The sequence below is a fragment of the Candoia aspera genome, chromosome 2, assembly GCF_035149785.1.
Source record: "Candoia aspera isolate rCanAsp1 chromosome 2, rCanAsp1.hap2, whole genome shotgun sequence".
Classification (NCBI taxonomy): Eukaryota; Metazoa; Chordata; class Lepidosauria; order Squamata; family Boidae; genus Candoia; species Candoia aspera.
Genome location: NC_086154.1, coordinates 253849395 through 253872818, shown reverse-complemented (window position 1 = coordinate 253872818; position 23424 = coordinate 253849395). Strand labels below are relative to the sequence as shown.

At 39.1% G+C, this 23424-nt stretch overlaps 1 protein-coding gene across 1 annotated transcript in view; it reads left to right on the top strand.

The window, feature by feature from the left end:
• The first annotated feature begins 324 nt into the window (after nt 1-324).
• DCC (DCC netrin 1 receptor) overlaps nt 325-23424 on the top strand; it is a 652649-nt gene continuing 629549 nt past the window's right edge. Inside the window, exons 1-2 of the mRNA XM_063293179.1 lie at nt 325-352; nt 436-756. Of these exons, the coding sequence (XP_063149249.1) occupies nt 325-352; nt 436-756 (349 nt within the window). The remainder of the gene's footprint in view (nt 353-435; nt 757-23424) is intronic.

Genomic DNA, 23424 nt, shown 5'->3' with positions numbered 1-23424 from the left:
AAATTTTGTTTAGGTGCATAAGTATCCAAGAGAGAATGTGTGTGTGTGTGGAGAGTGCTGAAACAATCTCATATTGTTGCAGTGTAAACTCTTTCCCTTGCACATTTATGTGTGATGCCACATCCACAAGTGACATCATAATATGTTTCCTCATTTTCCTTTCATTATGGTTAGAAACAGAAACTTATGTTTAAGTAGGGGATTATTTTGATTGACAACCTGAAATTGTGGTGAGATTTCTTCCTAAAATTAGAATCAATATTGAATTTAACGTTCCTGACCAGGCAAAACCACAATGGACATTTTAAGGATTTTCTTAAAAAGATGAATTTCAGGAAAGTTTCTTATTTTGGTGATAATATTCATCTGGCAGGAACAGGACTTTCCTTTCCCAATATGACTAATTGGATTATTTTTGGCTATTAATCCCAACAGGTACACAGATTTTGGGATTTACGACATTGCACTTCCTGATTGAGCCTTCAGATGCCGTTACCACACGGGGAAGTAATGTTTTGCTCAACTGCACTGCAGAATCAGATCAAGGATTTCCTGTAATCAAATGGAAGAAGGATGGAGTCTTCTTAAACTTGGCAGTGGATGAGAGAAGACAACAGTTTTCCAATGGATCTCTTTTGATACAAAATATTGTCCATTCCAGACATCATAAACCTGATGAAGGCCTTTATCAATGTGAAGCATCATTAGAAGGAACTGGAGCCATCATCAGTCGAACAGCCAAAGTTTCAGTAGCAGGTAAGGATTCATGTTGGGATGAGATGAAATTTTCTGGCTTACTTGAATATGGAATTAATGGATGTGAAGGTACTTTTAAGGTTTCTTTCCTTTGCAAAGTTAGAATACATGGAGTCTGGTAGCACCTTTCAAACTGATCGACTTTATTGAGGCAGAAGGTTTCATGAGCAGCAGCTCACTGGATCAGAGGCAAAGAGAAGGTTGGATACATGTTGATAAGTATAGAGAATTAAAAGGAGGGAAGGGGGTGATAATGGGTTTATGCAATAGCTGAGATTGGGAATAAGTTCTCATAGAGGGGGGTGGGGGCTGCGTGTTACCTTATCAGTTTGCAAACTTAATGGGCTAAAAATCCACTCTCCCTGTTCAAGTCTTCTGGAATGGATTGGATTTTTTTACTGGATTGGAATTTAATTGACACTTATTATATAGTGGTGGACAAGTTTCTCTGTTTCTATCCCTATTTTGAGGTCAATGAGGAAGTGGCCTGCCAGGCTGAACTGTGCCACTGTCTTGTTGCTGTTGTGAGCTCTGATGTCCAACTAGTGCCCATGTATTATCTTGCACAGGGTAAGGGTAAGGGTTAGCTACTTTGTCCCCTGTAGAATCTGGAAAGGCAATGTTGGCACATGATGACATGTATTTATTTTATTTTTATTTATTTATTTTTCAAATTTCTATCACCGCCCATCTCTCCTGAATGTATCATATCAGAGGATGAGAATCTGAAGGCACTTCTAGCATTGTAGGTGATGCTGTGTGGGCCTGTAATGGAGTCGTTGTTATAAATGTGGGGGAAGAGTTGGCAAGGTTTTGTTCTCATCTTTGTATTGTTGTGTTTCTCTTATAGTGGGTGTATAGCTATTTTAAACTGAGTGGTGGTCCAAATAAATTTTACAAACCAGCCCCCACAGCTAACAAAAATGTAGTGCTATCAAAGATAAAGTTATTTGGGCTAAGTAGGAAGTCTCAGCCTGATGGCCAGATGTGCTCTGGTGTTGTCAGTGTCCAGATTACCAGTAGATTCCAGCTTTCTCAAGAATCCTGTGCTGTCTTTTATGTAATTTGGAATGCTGCCAATTGTTCTGATGCTTGAAATAATGGGGTTGCTTGGGTGACCTGGTTTGTGTATTTTGGGTAAAATGTGTTTATTGGGAAGAATATATGGTTTCCTCCTCTTTGGGGAATCCTGAGGTAGGGATCTGCTTTTTATATCTAACAACCTCTAACTAGTTTGTAATTTAGCCTTCTCTCTCACTGTAAAATCTTGTGCAAATGTAACCTGGAATTGAGAATAAATGTCATCATATACTGTAGAATCAGAACAAGAGTTCATAGCAGACAAAAAAAGAAGAAAGAAAGAAAGAAAGAAAGAAAGAAAGAAAGAAAGAAAGAAAGAAAGAAAGAAAGAAAGAAACTGGATAAGTTGTTGCTTTCATACCTTGCTGGTGGGCTACCTGAAAGTATCTTACTGATCATTCTTAATAGCAAGAGACAAGAAGATCAAACCAATCCATGCTCCAGGAAATAAAGCCAGACTGCTCACTTGAGGGAATGATATTAAAGGCAAAACTGAAATACTTTGGCCACATAATGAGAAGACAGGACACCCTGGAGAAGATGCTGATGCTGGGGAGAGTGGAGGGCAAAAGGAAGAGGGGCCGACCAAGGGCAAGGTGGATGGATGATATTCTAGAGGTGATGGATTCATCCCTGGGGGAGCTGGGGGTGTTGACGACCGACAGGAAGCTCTGGCGTGGGCTGGTCCATGAAGTCACAAAGAGTCGGAAGCGACTAAACGAATAAACAACAACAATGCCTAATTGGCCCTTTCTTGCTGCAATGCACATTTATTGTCTTCAAAAACAAGAGGCATTCTTTGAAGCTAGGAATTAACTGGTTTCCAAACGAATGCAGAGTCAGAAAAAAATAAAATAACAAACTTTTCTAAAATGTAAAATGCACTTTTTCTATTATTTCCTGCCTCCTCTTTCTATTTTCACTTTTTAGCTTACAAAACTTGGTTAGATTGGTTTCAGAAGCCTGAACTTTGTTTCTGCAGTTCATTTTTTGTGAAAGGAATGTTACTTTTATGCCTTTCCTGTCAGCTTCAGGAATGCATCAAGTTGGGGACAAGTGGAAACAGGATGTTGAGCGAGATGAACCTCGTATTAGTACCACAGTCACAGCAAGCAACAGACAATTTTCTCTCCATAATGAGATGGAATGTGTGTTAATAATTTTTATTATTAATTTTTATTATTATTATTATTATTATTAATAAAACTTGTACACTGCCCATCTCACTATAAAAGTGACCCTGGGCGGCTTACAAATAAAAGTTATAAAACCATTATAAAAATAGAAAAAGTACAAAAATGGAAGAAGATAAGAGATAAAAAAAGATAAAAACCACCAACAGGGCTGCCTATAACTTTTGGATCCCCAAGCTAGTTGGCAGAGCCAGGTCTTGATGCTCTTCCTGAAGGCCAGAAGAATGGGGGCCATATAGATAGTTACTGAAGCCCTATGGAAAAAGAATGCTTCGGTGAATTTTTACACGAGGCTGCCACTATTAAAGCCTGTCTGTTCCATATGCAAATATGACTTTTCCTCTTCTGCCTTATAAGCAGCATTGCTGGAAAAGCTGAGAGTCATAAGCAGAATGTTTTGGATGAAAAGTATCTAATGGAACTCCTGGTGTGATTATTTCAGACAGTGTGAAATTTGATACATCCATCCTCACATAGAAAGGAAAGATCACAATGTTCTTCTGAATGGATAAGAGGAACTCTGGTCCGCACTGGTGGAGATCATGAAAATCAGCATTAAATGTAATATGTTTGATTAAAAAGCCACTGAACAGCAAGACCAGAGGGAAGCATTATCCATCCATCCATCCCTGATCAATGTAAGCCTTTCGAATGGCACCTTCCATCCCCAAACGCAGAAGCTTTCAAAAGGCTGGGAGAGATGCGATTTGTCATTTTTAAGGCATCTTTTCTTTGGCTTCTGATTGCTTAGCAACATGAATTTAACAGATGGTATTCATAAAATGACAGAAACATCATAGCACTGTAAGGGACCTCGGAGGTCATCTGGTCAACTCCCTTGCTCAGAGCAGGATCCATTGCAGCATCTCTGACAGGTGATCATCCAGCCTCTGAAAACCTTTAGAAAAGGAGAACTCATAACTTCACATGACAGCTTGTTCCATTGGCTGACAGCTTGTACAGTTAGGAAGGCCCTCCCGATGTCTAGCCTGAACCTTCTTTGTGATAATGTTAACCTACTGATTCTGGTTCTGTTCCCCGCAGCAGTAGCAAATAAGCCACTCCTCCTTCTGTGTGAAAAAACCCTTCAGATATCTGATGACTGCTATCATATTTTCTCTTAGTTGTCTCTTCTATAGACTAAACATACTCAGATTATCAGAGAGGTTGGTTTCTTTACCCTTCATCATCTTGGTTGTCCTCCTTTGAACTTGCTCCTCTTTGTCATTGTCCTTTTGAACTGTGGGGCTCAGAACTGGACACAATACTCCAAATGGGGTCTGACCAGGTCAGTATAGAGTGGAGCATTTACTTCCCATGATCTGGACTCCATCCTCCTGTTAATGGCATTTGCCTTTTTAGCAGCTGCATCACAATGCTGGCTCATGTTTAACTTGCGGTTCACAAGGACATAGATTTATTTCACATGTACTACTTCAAAGCCAGTTTTCCCCATCCTATATCTATGCCTTATATATTTTTTTCCTTCCCAGATGCAGAATTTTACTATTATGTGGTATGTATGGGGGTTCCCGGAACAGGACAAACAAAACCACCCAGAGACGAAGCATTTTGTGAACTAGATCAGATTGTTTTCTCTATCTGTAACATTGCAAGATTGAAAACTGTTGGTTCTCTGAGAGTTTCTAAGCTAGCATGTATTAAACAAATAGATCTTCAGATCCTCCCATCCCTTCTCTTGAGGATCTGCCATAAAAAAGGTTGGATGACAGCAAAAACATTAAATTGCAACTCTACATGTTCTGCTATGGTTAACTGTTTCCCTGCCTGCAAAGTAGTGCTTATTCTGAAGTCAGCGGACTTAAGCTATTGTCAGTGGTTTCATGTAGATGTTAAAAAGGACCAGAGAGAGCACCGAGCCCTGCAAAACCCCACAGAATAGGGGCCGAGGGTCGGATCTCTTGCTCCTATCAACACCAACTGGGACCGGTCCTGGAGGAAGGAGGCGAACCAGTGAAAGACCACGCCACCCACCCCCAACTCCCTGAGACGGTCTAGAAGGATACCATGACCAATGGTGTCAAAAGCCACTGAGAGGTCAAGAAGATCAAGGATGGATGCACTGCCTCCATCCCATTCCTGCCACAGTTCATCCATAAGTGTGACCAATACTGTTTCCATCCCATAACTGGGCCTGAAACCTGACTGGAAGGGGTCTAGATAATCCGTTTCATCCAGAATCCTCTGGACTTGTAACACCACCACTTTCTCAACCACCCTCCCCAAAAAGGGGAGGTGGGAGACTGGACAAAAATTGTCCAGTATAGTAGGGAGTAAGTTCCAAAGAAAAGTTGTATGAAGTTAAAACTATAAACCAATCTCTCTCTTTTCTAAAAAAAAAAAAAGTTTTATAGTGAGAGAAAATAATTATCAAATCCCTCTTCAGAGAAATATCATTTATTTATTTGTTCATTTAGTTGAATGATGTATAGCCCATCCTTTAATATATTTCTCAGAGCAGCTAGCAACTTTTAATATACAGTACAATAAAATTAAAAACTGCAAATCAAAGATGTATAAAAAAGATATTAATAATTAAGGAAAGTGGAAAATTGGTTTGGTTCATATTTACTCTAAATTCAACAGAGCAATGTATGAACTGAAAAAGAGCTATTTTTCAAAGTATGCACTTCTCCAAATTTTGCAGTGTAACAAAAAGGAACACATTATAAATTGGTGCAAAATTCTGCCATTTTCTTAATCTTTTTATCTTCCCCTGAAATAGTACCCCAACCCTAGTCCCCAGAGTTCTCGCTTGGAGATTGTATGGCTGAGCTTATACCCCAGAGCAGCATCCTATAGTTTGCAAAACAGATAATGTTTCCTTCTATTCACATTTTTCCAAGTTATTTTCATCAAACCTGTTGTATGGCCTGGGAAGTTTTTATGACAGTACACATTAAATTTCTATGGATACATTTACTTGTTCTCAAAAGTTTTACTTTAAAGCCTATCATTCTCGTGAAGATATGAAAATAAATTACTTGCACTTGAATATTTCATACACTGGATGGATGGATTTGGTCCCTGAATTGTTACAGTCTAATACTAGATGGTATAATTTAGAGACAATAGGATGATCCAAATGATTTTAAAATATCTGTTTGATGTATTTCACAGTTATGAAAGACAAACTACAGGGATTCATTGAGTCAAACTTATTTTCTCCAATAAAGACTATGAGCTTGATTTTATCGAATTTGTGAGGCATTAGCTGTTTATGTTCAAAATAGTTCATAATGAAAGCAATCAGATTACTGCTTTCAACATTTCAGATGTTGTATGTGTACATTTTTGAAAGCAGAGGGAAACCACCCCAAATGCCAATGAAAATTTATACAAAATGAAATTTGAAATGTGGAGGCTTCTCAAATAGAACATCTGTGGGAAAATTGAGCTTGGTAAGATAAGGGTAGAGCAAGTTCTAATCAAAACTTTGTTATTTTCCTTAATTTTTTTTTTCTTCTGTGACAAAATGCTTATGAAAATGCTTAGTTAGAAGTAGAAGTTCACAGATCTCTGCACAACTGTCTGAAGCAGCCTTTCTCAACCTTTTGACCCTGGAGGAACCCTTGAGATATTTTTCAGGCCTTGGGGAACCCCTGGACATTCAGGCTCAGATATAGGCCAGAAGTTAGAAAATTATTATATTTGTTTCATGTGTAGGCCTGTATATATGCATTAACAGTGTTCTTAACTAAAAAATAAAGAATGAAACTTACCTTTTCAATGTGAAGTTGCCCTAATTTTAAATAATTTTTTAAATAAATTGTGATCTCCCAGGGAACCCCTAGTGATCTCTCATGGAATCCTTGGTTTCCATGGAACCCTGGTTGAGAAACCCTGGTCTGAAGGAATGAACTATATTGTTCCAATCACTATTTTCATCCACCTCAGGCCCTGAGCCTGGTTCTCAGCTCTCGTTTGATGGCCACATATGGCTTAACATGACTCAAGCCCAACATCTGAGGAATTCAAAGAAGAAAGGGAAGGACTATCAATATTTCACATGTGGGTTTCATACCTCTATCTCAATGCAACCACCTCTAGTTGCCAATTTTCAACTGTCAGTGAGAGGGTGATTCCTCCCCATCTTCTTCCTTTTTACAGCAATAGGAACATCCTTTTTAACAGGGCTCCTTGGCCCAGTGGCCAAACCTATGACTCTTGGATATTTTCCTTTGGCTACATTCATATGGCACACTAATCCATGGCTCACTTAAGCATAGTTTACTGAACTTATCCAGTTGTTTTGCTTTTTACAACTGAGTCACAACTAGCTAACCACACATTTTAAATGTGTATGTTGGGGAAAACCCAGCCTTAGAGGTTCACTTTTAAACCTGATCATTCACTATAGGTCTGGGTTTTCTATATTCAGAGAAGATATCATGGACTCTAAGTAGGTGGAATGGAAGAGAATTACCTCATTCTCCACCCACTACAAAAAGACTCAGCACATCAGGAGTTCTTCCCAGCATCCTCTCTTCAGCCTGAAATGGTCTTCCAAGATTCAAGGGCTGCAGCTTGGAAACCACATGCTATCAGAAACCAGTTGTTGATGAAGGAACAATTACAGAGAGATTAACATTCCAGCTGATCTGTGTTAAGTCTCCACTTTGACTTTTTCTAGAAACTGTCCAGGGTGGTAGCCTGAATCTCAAATCTTTCCTTCCTTTCTACATCTGTTAAGGCTAAAAGACCCATCTAGTTGTAACCACCAGCATCTGAAATAGATAAAAAATGGATTTTAGATAAAGGAAACACAATAAAGGAATTTTTTTTTTTTTTTAAATAGCCAATATGTTTTACGCATGGTGCTGCAAGTGGACCACAAATCACATTTCCCACCCAAGACTTTTTTTCAGAGCTCTCCAGATCTCAGCAATCACCATTTATAAAAATTGTACTTGGCTGGACAGGAATGAAAGCAGTGAAGAGAAACTAAGAGGCTGCCTCCTACTTTAACATCTTATTAAAAGTCTCAATTTAACAGGCTACTGATTATTGGTATTTCTCATAATTGGTGAGTCCAAAGATAGAGACATTACATTAAATCATTTGGGTTCCTTCCTATCAACAATTCCTGGGTCAGTGCTCGAAGGTTTCTCTGGCCTGACTTGCTTATGTCAGCAGAGGTCATTAGGATGGGTGAAAGGAGGAGAAAAGAACATTTTTCTTCATGCATCAATTCCATGCATAGGTAATGATGAGATGGGTAATTGCAGAAGTGATCCTGCTATGATAATGATTGGAGATGGAAGGCATTTTGCTCTGATTCAGATCAGGTATCATTTTTGCAACCTCAGTTCTTTTGTGGGGAAAAGAAATGGGGATTAACTTTTAAATCTGCAAACAAATTTGGAAATTCTAACACTCATGAAAAAAAAAGGAAGAGAAACAAGCAAACAAAGCATAATGAGTTTGCTTTCCCCCTGCGCTAACAACCAGGTTGCTATGTTTTATTTTATTTAATATTTATGTATCCCACCTTTCCACCAAAAATCTCAAGGTAGTATATGTTTTTCATCTCACATGTGCCTTATGCCCTCACCAGTCCTGTAAGGAAGATGGTCTAAGAGATATTGATTGAATCCAGATCATCCAAGGGATTTTGAAAACTGTTGAACTCCTTGAATATTACCTGGGTTAAAGTTTTTTCTTGTTATATACAACTTTCTTTAACACATGCATCATTTCCCATATGTAGACACTGTGGGTTGAATTTTTAATATACAGTTTGAAGTAGAACTTGGCAATTTACATATTGCTCCAAAATAAGCAAATTAGGTAATTTCACAATTAAAATGTTCATTGATCTACATTTTCCAGCACAAGGGTGTTCCTGGTGCTTCTCATCTGTTATGGAAGATATGGGCTTTTAATAATGCTTGTTTCCAATGGGGTGCATAGAGGTTCAAGGACATATTTTTCAGACCATGATATATTTATGGGGCTGGTCACTCAAGAATTCATCTTCATGACAATGCTCTACCATATAACACTCCTCAGCTGAAGGAGGAGCTGGAGATACGTGGCTGGTGTGCAGGGGCTAGAGAGGGTAAGATTTTAATTTACTGAAATATCAAATACAAATTTCCCAAAGCTTTCAAAAGTCTTCATTAATTAAGTGGAAAGAACTTGAGAATTGAGAAGAAATAAAATGCAAGAAAAACTGCAGTCCTTATTTTACCTCTTCAGACTTTGGAATTCTTGAGAAAGGAAGACCCACATGATACTGAATTGATACACTTAATCTGTTATTGCTAACTGGTAGTAGCTGCTGAGGGATCCTGACAAAATTACCAACCATCCCCCCAAAATGTTGTGCATGAAATGAAATTAGCATTGGCCATTAAGGTACTGATTCTACTTCCACAATGTGCTTTATGCTGGTCTACCAGACATCATGAAATAGTTGCTCTGCTCCTTTGCCTGAGTGTGTGTGTCTGTGTGTGTGTAAAATTCTAAACTGGGCCACTTCAAATCTTAATCAAAATGAAAAGCCCTTCAAAATGCTGATAGCCCATTCAACCATATTTGGGTGGTGGTAGTGGACATTTTACCACATTTTCCAACTCATGGCAACACCTGGCTGAGTTTGCCTTGGTTTGGAAGCTAAGCAGCATTAGGCCTGGTTATACTTGGATGGGAGAGTATCAAAGAGTATCAGGCTAGACTAGGAAGTTAAAAAAAAAAAGAGAGAGATGGCAATGGAAGACTCTTTCTGTTCTTTTAGCAAGGATCTATTTGGTTCTGTCCAGAAAATTACCAGGAGCTGAGCTCAGATTGAGGACATTTTTATCTTTAGATCCAACTATACCTTCTGTGTATCATTATTTCATAGGAGTGAGCACTTTGGCTACATTTAATAACTTGCCTAAATTGCTACATTACTCCTAAATGGATCAGAAAAGCATTAAATTTGGAAGACAGCAAAGATTAACAGCTTCAATCCCATCAAGAGCTCCTTGGCTGTCCTGAAATTAAAATGGAGAGACTTCAAAATCTCACCTCCAAAATTTTGACAGTGGAGGGTTGGCCACTAGAGTGGTCTAAAAGTAAGGTCAGTTATTAGCAGGGTCTTCATGAAATAAAGCAAAAGAGGAAGCAGCATTCATTCATTCCTTTGAAATGGACAACAGTCTGCTTTTGCCCTTACCCACATATAAAATTGATTTGCTTGATAGAACTTCTAACCAATTGTCTGGCTCTTGACAATAGGTAATGCACAGGGGAACCAAGCATACACAAACACCTCTGACAAAAATGTGAATAGCCAATCATAAATTTGCTAAAATGCCTGTCTGCTCTACACTTTTGTATTAATTACCTTTCTTTCCTGTAGATCTCTTTAATGCAAAGTTTAATATTCTGGATAAGTCCTGAAGGGAAATGCTTCTGTATACTGCATATTGAGTAAAAATTTTAAACCATAAATAAGACAAGTCTCCTGAATATCAATGAATGTAGGAGCTTTGGGAGACTAATGAGGATTAGTTGGTGGTAGTAAAGATTTCTCAGTTTTGTTATGTCTCAAGTTGGGTGAACGTTGTAGGTATCGAATAGGAGCAAAGGCTCGTGAATCTGCACATTTTGCTTGGGGTTGTTTGGAGCAAATCCTACAACTGGTCTTTCAGAAATTACCAAATGAATAATTTTTTACTTTGCAAAATGGCTAGGCTTTATTTATTTATATTCCCATGGATTTCTCCCCTTGCATTCTCCCTTTCAACATTATTATGGAAGGCATGGTAAGGTCAGTCACGCTGACTGCTTTTGTTTATTGTGTTGTATTCCCCAGAATAACTTTAGTTTTGAGTTTCTTGTTCCTTGCCCAGAGTCTGTTAGGGTTGGAGGGTGGGGAGAGTGGGGAGAGATACATCTACTGTAAAACTAATCCATAAATAAAATTAAATGTGGGCTCTGCTGTAGTCTGGACCGAAAAGACAATCTTTGAAATAAGGGGAAGTTCTGGAGTGATAAGCACTGTTAATGTCTACTATTGGCCAGCAATATTCTCTTGGCAGAAACCCATATGGGAATGAAATTTGGTATCCCCTTTTCCAATCGCTATTCTGCTTCTCTTGCCTCAATTCCCAGTCACTTCCAGCCCCCAGACTTCCCTCCAAGATAAGGGAGAAGCAAGCTGAACAGACATTTTTACAAATCTTGAGGCTGCCCTTGGACAGTAAATATTCCTACACCAGTGTAGCTGTTTCTTAACCTCAGGGACTTTAAGCCATGTGGACTTCAACTCCCAGAATTCCCCAGCCACATGCCCACATGTCTTAAAGTTGCCAAGTTTGAAAAACACTGCCCTAACTGGACTTCATTCTCACTAATATCTCAATAGTTGGGGGGGCTTCCAGAAGGATTGGAAGAGGCCTTCATTTTCATCCCTAGCATTAATCTCCAATACTTTACTCTTTTGTTTTAAGTCATGCTGCTGAACAAATGCTTCATGATCACGAAAAGTATCTCTCTTTTTATTTCAAAAATGAGTGTGGTAAACCTATGCACAGCAAAGCATGCCCTTTTCCCCCTTTCTATCCAGTGTCCTGCCAAGGACCAAATTTTTGCTTCTCCTACCCAGTGACAACACTAATTATGCCAAGACCAAAAATGTTCTATCTTGCATAAAGAGTGTCTACTTCTACACTAGGGCATTCTAAATACATTTCCAAGTTTGTCATAAATGAAAGAAGGCAACATTTAAAAGTAGCATATGAGCACTTATTTATCCTATCCTCCCTGAATAAAGCATTACCACAGCTCCACAGGTAAGAGCTGATTGCACTGATTTTAATATGAGCTGCAACTGTTTTTTTCAAGATTAAGACAAACTTCTGCCCATGGGAATAACGAGAAGAGGATATACTAGAGTAGGCTGCCAGATTGATAACCTAATGCCTACTAGATATTTTGGACTTCAACTCCCAATCAATTCTGCAAATGGGAGGGGATGATAGGCATTGTCTTCTAAGCTATCTGAAAGGCATCAGATAACTTGTGCTTGCTCAGACTGAAAAGTTTGTAGATCTGAACGGAGGCAACAACTTCATCTTCATGCCATTGGTATATAAAAGCTTTACGATTCTGTTTTTTGTCTCTGCTTTGTTTCAAGTCAAGAGAAGAATCAGATTTGCTCAGTGAAACATAAAGTGGTTCAGATCCTGGGCAAACCCATGCTGCGATAAGGGGGTTCATATGATAAATGCTTCTCTTGACCAGAAAATGGTTCTTTTGCTATTGTGTTTTCTAGCACAGTTATAACAGTGGGCTGACGTTCTGTATGCCCTCAATACTTAAAATAGTCAGGTATGTGGTATGGTATCAAAGGCAATTATGATTTCATCAGTGCACGTGGTGTTATACAGAGAAATAAACAAAAATACACAGTTCTGCTCAATCTGTACTTCAACAAGAAGAGAAATCAAGGGTAATAGGGAAGAAAAGATGGAAGAAGGAAAACATTCAGGTACACTTGAAATGGGGATTAGGGGTCAAGCTAAAGGTTTCAGTAGCTAAGTGGATATTGAGGCTGTGAAGTGGTGGAGAGAGAAGAGGGTTGTATAGACCTGAATGAATCTGATCCACCTCATGAGGTTGGGAGAGGCCATTGAGGCCAACCCTCTGCCCAGTGCCAGAATCCAAATTGAAGCATTCCCAATAAATGTTGCACATCCAGCCTATGTTTAAGGAGATCCACCAAAGGGGATCCACCACCGGTTGTTGTTTCCACTTTTACAGGAAAGATCTCTTCTCTGGCAGATTAATGATTGAATTTTCCTGAAATATCTGTCCACAAATGTATTTATTTAAAGGATTAAAGGATTTATACAGCTGCCCAGCTTGCAAAAAAATGTGACTCTGGGTGGCATACTTTGGAAAAAGCAGATTTCCAAAGTCCCCCAATGACAAAACAACCAAGAATCACCATCATGTGTGGTACAACAATGGATAGAGGGAAGATGCACCTCTGGAAGATACTAGCTGGCCAAAGCTCTCACCTTTTTCTTTATGTATTCAGCAGAAATGAACTACATGCTCAGAGCAACCCAAGCTTTCCTCAGGGGCAGCTTATCCCTTGCTGCACCTACTAGAAACTCCATGTGACCATCTGTTACGCATCTTGAACATGCTTCTTTTTTTTCCTGCTAAAAGATAAACACTTCTCAGATTCCATTTCTGCTATGGCTCAATTTATCATGGGTCCAATGGGACAGAAAAACTGAAATCCACCCCCAGCAAGGAACATGGTGAAATTATTTTCCAACCTTAGTTCTGAGAAGTTCCTCCAGCCATAACGAACAGCAAAGGGGAAGGAGGACCAAGATTACTTAAGAAGGAGAAGGATTATTATGGAACTGAGGAATGCACCATCTGTTTAAAGCTGATGTTGCTATTATAGTGCAAATATTTTGTTCTCTGTTGAATCAAACACCCAGAATTAGTCTGACTAGAAATAATTGCAGGAGGCCCTTCTTTTCTCCTCTGCAGGAGTCTGAAAACGGCCTTGAAGGAACTATGTGGCTGTCATTAGGAAGACGTGAGCTTAGCCCAGGAAAACAGGAAGGCATAAGAAAGAAACCAAAGATTGCCCCACTTTAGCTCCAACTGGCATAAGAAAGAGGGAAAGAGAAATGCTGTTAGGCTTGCAAGCTTCAGGTATTATGAGCTATGTTACTAGGGTTCTAGTATTTCTTGCTACATCAGTTTCCTGACCTGGTTTATCTTGAAGGACTGACAGTTTCACTCTTTCTTGCAAATCAGTCATAGCTGTTCAGGAACCTATTGTAACATTTGGGAACCTTTTCAGCCACTGAATATCGATGAGGATACATTTCATTTATGTATTCACTAAAACATACCAGACTTATTCATTGCAGCATAGAGAACCACGGATTACGTCCTGGACTTGCAAACGCAGTAGTCAAAAAAGTCTTCCTCCCCCTGTAGTCCTCCAGATATGCTGAACTTCCAGTTCCAGAATTCTTAGCCCGAAAGGCCAAATGTGTCTGCACGCATGAGATTTAAAACTGTGCTGAAGGCAAGACATTCCATCAGCTATCGTGACATACCTAGCTGCTTTGCATGTCTTTGCATAGCTGAGGTTGTGTTTGGGCAGGAAGAAAATAAGAGGATTTGGATGAACTTGCAAATATCCCTGTGATTGAGGATCCTGGTAAAGAAGTTTCCTGGTTCCAATGAGTCTTGAGACAGGACTCAAGGATGAGCCACAAGCAGCCACCTGTGTCTCCAAGGATCTGCACTGCCAAATTTCAAATGCTGAAAACTGATAGCATGGTTTAATGAGGCAGGAGACCCATGAAAGCTGAACAGCAGAGGCTAAACACAGTTAAAAATGCAAACATTTTCCCCAAACCATGTCAGGGGGAAAAAAAGAAAGAAAGAAAATTCTAGGCTCCCATGCACACTGATTGCATCTCTTGGGTTCTAAAATTCTTGAGTATTTTATTTATTTATTTATCTAATTTATCCCCACCCATCTCCTCCCGTCGGAGGCCTCTGGGCGGTTTACAACAATCCATTAAAACCATCACAATAATAGAAAAAGTAAAATACAGTAAATTCCTGGCTTATCCATGTTCTAGCATTTGGGGGAAAAAAAACCACTTAAAGATTATACTGGAGCCATGCTTGCCCCTTCTCATGCATCCCACACCAGATACATGGTATGAATCTAACTTTTGATGTCAGTCCTAATGGGTGCTTCAAACAGTGTTTGTGATGTGCTAAGGACCTTTGCATTCACCTGATTTATTTTATCTTTCTCCATTATAATATCTTCCATCCCACCAACAATCACCCTCTTCCAAGTACTTCCAAGTATTGCCACTGCTGAAAGACAAGCTTTTCCTGGTGGTTTGAAGGACCAGGATTGAGAACCTAATGCCTACTAGATATTTTGGACTTCAACTCCCAATCAATTCTGCAAATGGGAGGGGATGGGTCATTTCTTGTGGCAACAATGCAGCAATGTTTGCCATTGCCTTCTTCTGGGGTTTTATTTAATTCCCAATTTAGCCTAAAGTTCTGGGATTCCTGGAGATCTCCCATCCAAGTATTAACCAGAGCAAACCCTGCTTAGCATTTTTGAAGTAAGTTATATTAATTGCCAGCTGCTTTGGTGTAGCTTGCTATTACTTGATGTAAGTCACTATTAAAACAATTCATGTATTCTGTTGGCATTTGAAATCTTGGAGCAGTCTGTCTTGGCCTCCTCTACCTTCCTTGTATTCAGGGGCACCTCCAGTGTGTGTGTCTGTATGTGTCAAAGTTAACATGGTAGCCATGACCATAGGATCAAAACCCTTCTTCTTTTTAATATTATGTTATGCATGCAGAAGAGAGGTGAGGTTTTGGTGGCCACCACTGCCATCTTGACTTCTTTGAACTTCCCCTGCAGATGTTGTTGCCTGTATACTTCTCAGGCCATTTGTACAGCTGTAACTGGCCAGATGTAAAAGGCAGAAGGCAAGCAACTAAAGCAAATGGTCTGCAAAACTTCTCTTCTGACTCGTTGTGAACCCTGACTCTGGAATTGGTTGCATAATTGGTCTACATGTTATATAGCTAACAAAAATTGTCTCCCCTTTGACTTTGCTGTATATACTTTCTCTGACTCTGCTGCCTTATACATGGTATTCTGTAATCCATCTGAAATAACAGCATGCTCCCACAAGGCATAAAACAGCCAAGATGAACCTGGTACCCTCCAGATATATTGGATTCTTTACTCACATCTTTCCCAGCCAGAAACTATAGGGTATCATGTCTTGGCCTTTAGAACAGCCTAATCAATATATACTATAGAGTTTCAGTCCCATTTTTCAGTTCATTCTAAATCTGATCCAAGATAGAATTACTTGTATTTATTTACTAATTCCTTCTTTTTTTTTAAATTGACAACCCATTTTTTAGGATAGTAAAGACTGATATTTGTTGCTGTACACAACGGGCCTTAAGAAGTGTGATTTTGTATGCAGTTTACATTAATATAGGCTGTAATATAATAATCTTTTATATGCAGGTAGGATTCTGCTATGGAACAGTGATTTTTAAGTATCATTCCATAATATATGACATTGTACCCAGCTTTCCAAAATGTACAAATGCTAAGCAATGCATCTTCCGAACCATTGCTCAATCTATATTTAATTCAAAAGCCCTTTCTTGCAAGATTTAGGAGGAAACACAATGATGGAAGAAATGTTTAAAATCAGTCTTATATATATGCATTTGTTTGCTTCAGTGTTAGAGGAACATATGTAATCATCTTTTAATTTAATTCTAATTTATTTGTTTCTAGTTTGAACCCACTTAAATAGTATTTTACTGAAACTAAGGAGGGGGCTATTCTTAAAACCGTTAGTTAAGAAGTAGCAGAGACATTAAAACTTGGAGTCTATAATGCAGTGAAGAAGCAATGGAAATCTCACGATATTATAAAAAGAAACTCAAACTCATGTCTGGTAATATTAGCAATTCTTCCATTACTTATTAGTGGCAGCACAAATATCAAGTCCTATGTCTAGAAGGCAAAAAAGGACAATTCTGCTTATTGAGATCTACCCACTTGAGTTTTTTAGTAACCAGATTACTAGTATTTCAGAAACCTGGTAAAAAGGGATATTTTAGCACAAATGCTTTTTCTTCCTGGGCCACAACATAAATTTTTCCAGGAATTGTAAAAAAATACCCAGTTTCTGGTCTCAAGCACTGCATCTCCATTAGGACTGACCATAAGCTCCCACATAAGATAGGACAATCCTCAAAATTGGCTCACACTAATGAGACCTAGTTTGTATTATTAAGGCAGAAAGTCACCGTATGGTGGTGGTAGGGAATTTTGGAATTCAACCTCATTAAAAAGAAAAGGAAGAAAAGAATTTTGAATGGAAATTTGAAAGGTGAATCTAATTTTGCATGCTTTCCTAGTTTCAATTTAATCTCTTGGATGACAACATGACCACTCCACCTGAATTCTATTCAGGCTTCAAAAGTAAAGTTACAAGTTTTGGAGTCTTATCATTTCGATGGATAAGATGGGATTTACCAGAAACGTATAAATGTATGCATTCCCATTCTAGTCTGTTAGAATCCTATTACTGCTCAGTCTTCCACTCCTGGATAGTGATTTGCAATAGGAGGAGGGGGGTGATATTAAGTTCCACATTTAATTTGCCCTACCTATGATTAATTTCAAGAATATTTTGAACTTCTGCCCTGGCACAGACCATCTGAGGCCCAAGTCATCCCTTTTTCTGTCACCTCCAAAATCCTCTCAGTCTAAAATTAGATGATGCAATTACCTGCCAACATTTAGACTAGAAATATACAAAATGAGGTGGCAGAATTTGAGTCTTTTTTTTTTTCTGCCACGGTGCTTACAAAAGTTACATGGGCTGTGTCCTTTGTGACTGTCTGGTCCTTCCAGTTGTTAAGGGAAGCTCACAGCTGTTAAGAGGCTGCTTATCTTTGCCCTAAGCATCTTCTTCCTGCTTCCAACCCAATTCTACTATGATGGTATCACTCATGAACCTCTACTATTTAGGAATGACTGACTTGGGAGGGAAAGGCGATGAAGTTTGAGGCTCAGAAGTTGAGAAGAAAGGCAAATAAGGAAAGGAAAATTAATAGGAATATCTGAACGTGCACCTCATGTGAAAAAAAATTAGATCATTTTTCTTCTCCTATAATATCCAGTGAAACCGAGAAACAGCAGGACAGATAAAAGAAAGTATTTTGCCACAGAGTGTAGAGTTAAGCTCTGGAATTTGCTGTCACATGATATAATTGTGGACAGCATCAACATGGGCAGAGGTAAAATAATTGATTGATAGATTACATGTCATCAAATCAATATCAGCTCCTAATGACCACACAGATAGACTTTCTCCAAGACAATCTGTCCCTAACTTGGTCCTTCAGGGCTTCCAATGGTGTATCCATGATCACTGTAACTGAGTCCACCTTGCTGCTGGTCATCCTCTTCTTCTCTTTCCTTCCACCTTTCCGAGCATCAGAGCCTTCTCCAGAGAGCTGGGTCTTTGCATAATGTGTCTGAAGTAGGATAATTTGAGCCTGGTCATTTGTGTCTTGAATGAGAACTCTGGGTTGATTGGTTTGATTTGTTTTTTTGGCTGGTTTGTTTTCTTGGCTAGCCATGGTATTCTCAAGAGTCTTCTCCATCACCAAGGTTCAAAAGTGTCAGCAGTCTCTCTATCCAGCTTCTTCAAAGTTCAATTTTCACTTCCACTGGCAAATTATTAGAAAAGAAGATAATCAATGTTTATTATTTATGGAGGATGAAGGCTAGTCTTGTGCAGTCTTGGGCAGAAACTAGGGAGATCCAAACTCAAGTCTTCTGTCAGCCATGGGACTCACTGGGTGACTCTGGATGACTTACTTATTCTCTCAGTCCAAATTACCTCGTAGGTTGTTGCTATGTAAGTTTCCTTGTGCTCTGAGAGGAAGTGACATAAAAATGCAATAAATAAATAAACCTACAAAAACTGGAGAGTACTTATATCCCATTGGCAACAGTGAGGAATAAAATGCTGGATGATCTAGTTAATCTGGCAGAGCTGCTCCTTGGTCCCTGGATTTCATTTTTGATTCATATTTTTATATGTAGATTGCTGTAAAGGAGCAATGAATAAGGCATTACTGATTTCCAACATTATTGTACTGACCTATTTATCGAAACATTTCAAATCAGTAACAATACAAGCCACGGCATTTTCTTGCATTGGATTTATATTCTAAAGGCATCGAATTAGGTTCCCAAATGAACAAGCCCAAATAACAAATTCTGAGTAAGACTATGCTATTTTTCTTCCTGCATTTTCAATAGCATGATTTTTTTTTAAATGCTATTTAGTGGAGATTGGAAAGTTTTGGAAGCAACTGGGAAGGTAAGATGAAAAAGAATAGAGAAGTAGGTGACATTTGGGAGTGAATTTCAATGAGTAGGGAGCACAGAAATCAAGCATTAGGAGCCTGTACAAGGTTCTACAGAATGCTCACTCAGATTTTCCAGGTGTTTTATTACCCCGGTCACAAATCCTCCATATGTAGCCCAGGAAGCTGTAACCTGAAGAGGCGATTCATTTAATTCTTTGATGGGAAGTTCCTTGTAACAAGCAGTGTTCTCCTTTGGCCATGCTGACTTGGAATTTGGAAGCTGTGGTCTCATCTAGGGGGTTCCAAGTCAGGGAAGGCTCTTCCCTAGAAGTTTATTACCTCTTGAATATTAGGTTTGTGCAAAGCATTCAAAAGAGCTGTTTTCAGTACATAGGAGCATCTAGGAAGCATCTAATTTTGAATATTAAAGAAGCCATAATTCAGGCTCCCATAACTGCTCTGGCAACTGCTCTTGGCCATCTCTGGACACAAATGGACACCCAGCCATTCTGCTTAGCTCCCATGTAGGTTGCACTCTAGTGGCAAGGTGATTGGGGGTCAGGGGATGATAACATCCTTGTCATAGATGGATCATTCCCCCCTGGTCCTCTGTAGCCAAATCCTGCTGCAAGGAATAAGGGCGCCCTGTGATGTGGCATGTGGTTGGGTTCAAGCTATGCTTAATGCCTCTCTGTGGGAAGTGGGAGTTCCATCAAGGGACTCCTGCTTCTATCAAGTAGGTGGTGGTCTGCCCCTTCTCAAGAGGCCAACCTTGGATCCAACAGCCTTTGACAAATTTTGTCCAGACTTCAACCTTCCCTTTTCATTATTGTTGAGAAGGCGGTATGCACTCAGCTTCAAAAGGTCCTGGAGGAAGCAGCTTATCTGGATTCTTTTCAGTCAGAATTCAGGTGGACTCATAGTACTGAGGAGGCATCGGTCACCCTAGTGGATGACCTCTGGAAGGCTTGGGATGGGGATGGAGCATCCATTCTGGCCCTCCTGGATTTCTCAGTGGTTTCCAGTAGATATCCTTCTGGACCTGCTTAGGGGGTTGGGAATGGGGAGCACTGTTCTTCAGTGGTTCTCCTCTCAGTTGGACTATTGCAATGTACTTTACGTGTGACTGCCCTTGAAGATCACATGTATGTTTTGTGCTGTTCTGGGTGCTCTGAAGTTTGCCCGCATTACACCCTGCTGTGCAAGCTGCACAGGCTCCCAGTTACCATATGGGTGCCTAGCTCTTAAGGATGAGATCTTATACCCTTGGACCTTTCTGCTTTTTGGTCCTACTCCATGTGAAAGAATAAATTTATGTGGGAAATGTTGAGTGATCGGCAAGAATACCTATGTTTGGAACACTTCTTGAAGTGTCTTCAATAAAGGCAATAATTAGTTTTCCAAGGTCTTTATGAGTTGACCTAGATCATTCTGAATTTACTGTGAGAGACCTTGGCCATTACTACTACCATGACACTATTATCAGCATAAACTACCTCTCCTCTGACTTTTCAGAGTGAACTTTTTCACTTTATATGTTCTTTCAAATTCACTGGCATCAAGTTTACATTATATCAAATGGCCTGCAAAAACAACTGAAAACTAAGAGAGATAGTATTGATTAAATACACACACACACACAAACCTGGATTTACTGAGTAAGTCTCTCACCTTCCCTTCTAAAACAATTAAGCAATTAAGGGAAAAAAGTGATTCTGCAGAAGGAAGAGGGGAAAAGGGTAATTTAGTAGAGTGCAAAAAGATTTTTTTAAATTTCCTCTAAGCAATACAATTTAGTAAAATGAAGTGAGTGATTGCCTTCATTTTATCGCTATGGTTCCCATTAGTGCACCTGCAGCCAGGAGCATGTCTGCACTTTCTATCATAAACTCTATTCTCCTGGGTTGATAACTCATTTCTAAGACTTCACCTGGGCTGAAGTCTGACATTCACCATTTTAGTTTAAGAATAAACATTTCAGAATTATAGAAAAAAGGGAAGTGGGTATATTGAAATAATGTATTCAAACCCAGAAGAACATTTCCTTGTTCAATATCAACCATGACAGGCCATCACATCCATAGTTGGTGAAGTGTTGACCCAACTCAAGTGCAAGGTCAAGAGCTGCTTTGAAACTCATAGTGTCCACATGCTGCAATCCCACTATGCAGATCACTCCCAGGACTCTTGTGCTTTTTAAGCCAGCATGATGTACTAGAATGCATTCACCATAAAGGCAAAATGTACATCCATGCTGCTGTTACTTCCCTGCAGATGGAAGCATTTTTTTATTGTAGCCCATACTTTTTCTTTCAAAGAACCTTCCGTTTGCCTGAGAGAATGAAAAAGTGGGAAGTGGGTATATTGAAATAAAGCATTCAAGCCCAGAAGAACATTTCCTTGTTTAATCTCAACAATGACAGGAAATCACAACCAAAGCTTGTGAAGTGTTGACCCAACTCAAGTGCGAGGTCAAAAGCTGCTTTCAAACTCATAGTGTCCACATGCTGAAATCCCACTATGCAGATCATTCCCAGGACTCCTGTGCTTCTTAATCCAGCATGATGTACTAGAATGAATTCATCCTAGTTGTGCGCTTTTCACAATGAGAAGTTGTGCTAAAAGCAGGATATACGTCCATGCCACTGTCGCTTCCCTGAAAATGGAGGCTTATTTTATTGTAGCCCATGCTCTCTCTTCCAAAGGACCTTCCATTTGCCTGAGAGAATGAAAATATTCCTTCAGAAAACAGATAACTGGAATGTGGATTTAAGTAACTGGAAATGCCAGTCCATCAAGTTATATGTAGTTTAATCATACACATCCATACAGTGCTGTTGTCAATTTCATTCTCATCAGGATGAGTTTCTTCTAAGCGGCAGGTCAAAAGTATAACAAGTATAATAATAATAATAATAATAATATAACAAGTAATGGAGAGCTACATTGGATTTGGCTGAATCCAAAACAGGGCAGATAGATTTGGGAGAATTCAAAAGATGTCTGGATTGAATCCAGACTCCACCAAAACAGAATGAATGCAATTTGTGAAACCTCTCCAAAGTTCGGTAATGATTTGGAGGTCCAGAGTGATACAAAGACTTTCCATATAAATACATATCTAGAATAGAAGATGGATAAGAATAGTTGTTTAAGTAGTTATAAATAAGAATAGAGGCACCAGCCTCTGTTCCCACTGGCTGTTTGTCCATGAGAGACTAAACCACAAACTAGCTAACCACAAGTTATCTTAGTACATTTTGAAAACCCTACCCATGTGGATAGTTTATGGTCTAGAGTGTGTTCTCAAGTCCAGAAAGGCGGATTATTTTCAAACACCATTATTAACTAAACCATATATCTGTACAAACCTATTATGGGATCCCAGCCACCGACAATTCTATAGAGGTCTTCAATAATTGTGCTTCCGGGTGAGAGAAGTAGAAGTAATAAATCATAGGACTGCTCCAGAGTTTATTGGTCTTTGGTAGTTCTTTCTTCAAGGGCAACATTATTAACAGAGCTTTGGTTGAGTGTGTGGGACTCAATCCATTGCAGGTTTGAGTTTTTCCTTAGAAAATCCTAGATATTCAGGACTTTTTACAGCTATAATGGCATTCCCCACATGCATTATCCTACTGCACATACAAAAAAAAGTCTTTTAACTATTTTTCATATCTCAGAAGACCATAGCTTTGCATCTATCATTCTTAGATTCTTCAAGTTTGTCTCCAACATGTCTATAATTAATACCATATTTATATAACTAATCAGAAGAGGTGAGGAAGTAATTAACTTCTCCATCCCAAATTAGGAGATCCTACTTCCATCTAAACCACTGCATTTATTCCTCTCTGATGTTGAAAGCTGACTTCTTGCTTTAATTGCTTTTTTATAATGATTGCCTCTAAAAATAGTGGATTATTCTCATTCTTTATGGAGACTGTATATAGGACATTGTTTTACTGGGGAAAAAACAAAACATAGTTTGATGTAAAATCTGTTGTCAGGCTCAAGGATCTTGCAGGGTTCATGCACAGGAAGAAAAAATACTATGATATATGTTCGCCCTCAGATGGGCTATGCATTTTGTCTTTTAAAATCAAATTAGCTCAAGCAGATATTCCTTCCTTCCTTCCTTCCTTCCTTCCTTCCTTCCTTCCTTCCTTCCTTCCATCCTTCCTCACTGAAGCCACTGTCTTATCTAAAGCACTGAATAGTCTTCCACATATCTGGAAGGCATTGCATCACTTTCGAGAACCTACAGTTCTCAAGAATGAGGTTATACACTAATTCATGTATTTCTTCATTAGAGATGAGTTTATTTGGTCATTTCTTTCCCAGAAACTACTGACCAAACTACTTATGGTTGGGAAAACAAGAAACTGAGCAAAAATAGTATTTCTCTTCTCTTGACTCCTGCATCAATTTTCCTGCCAGC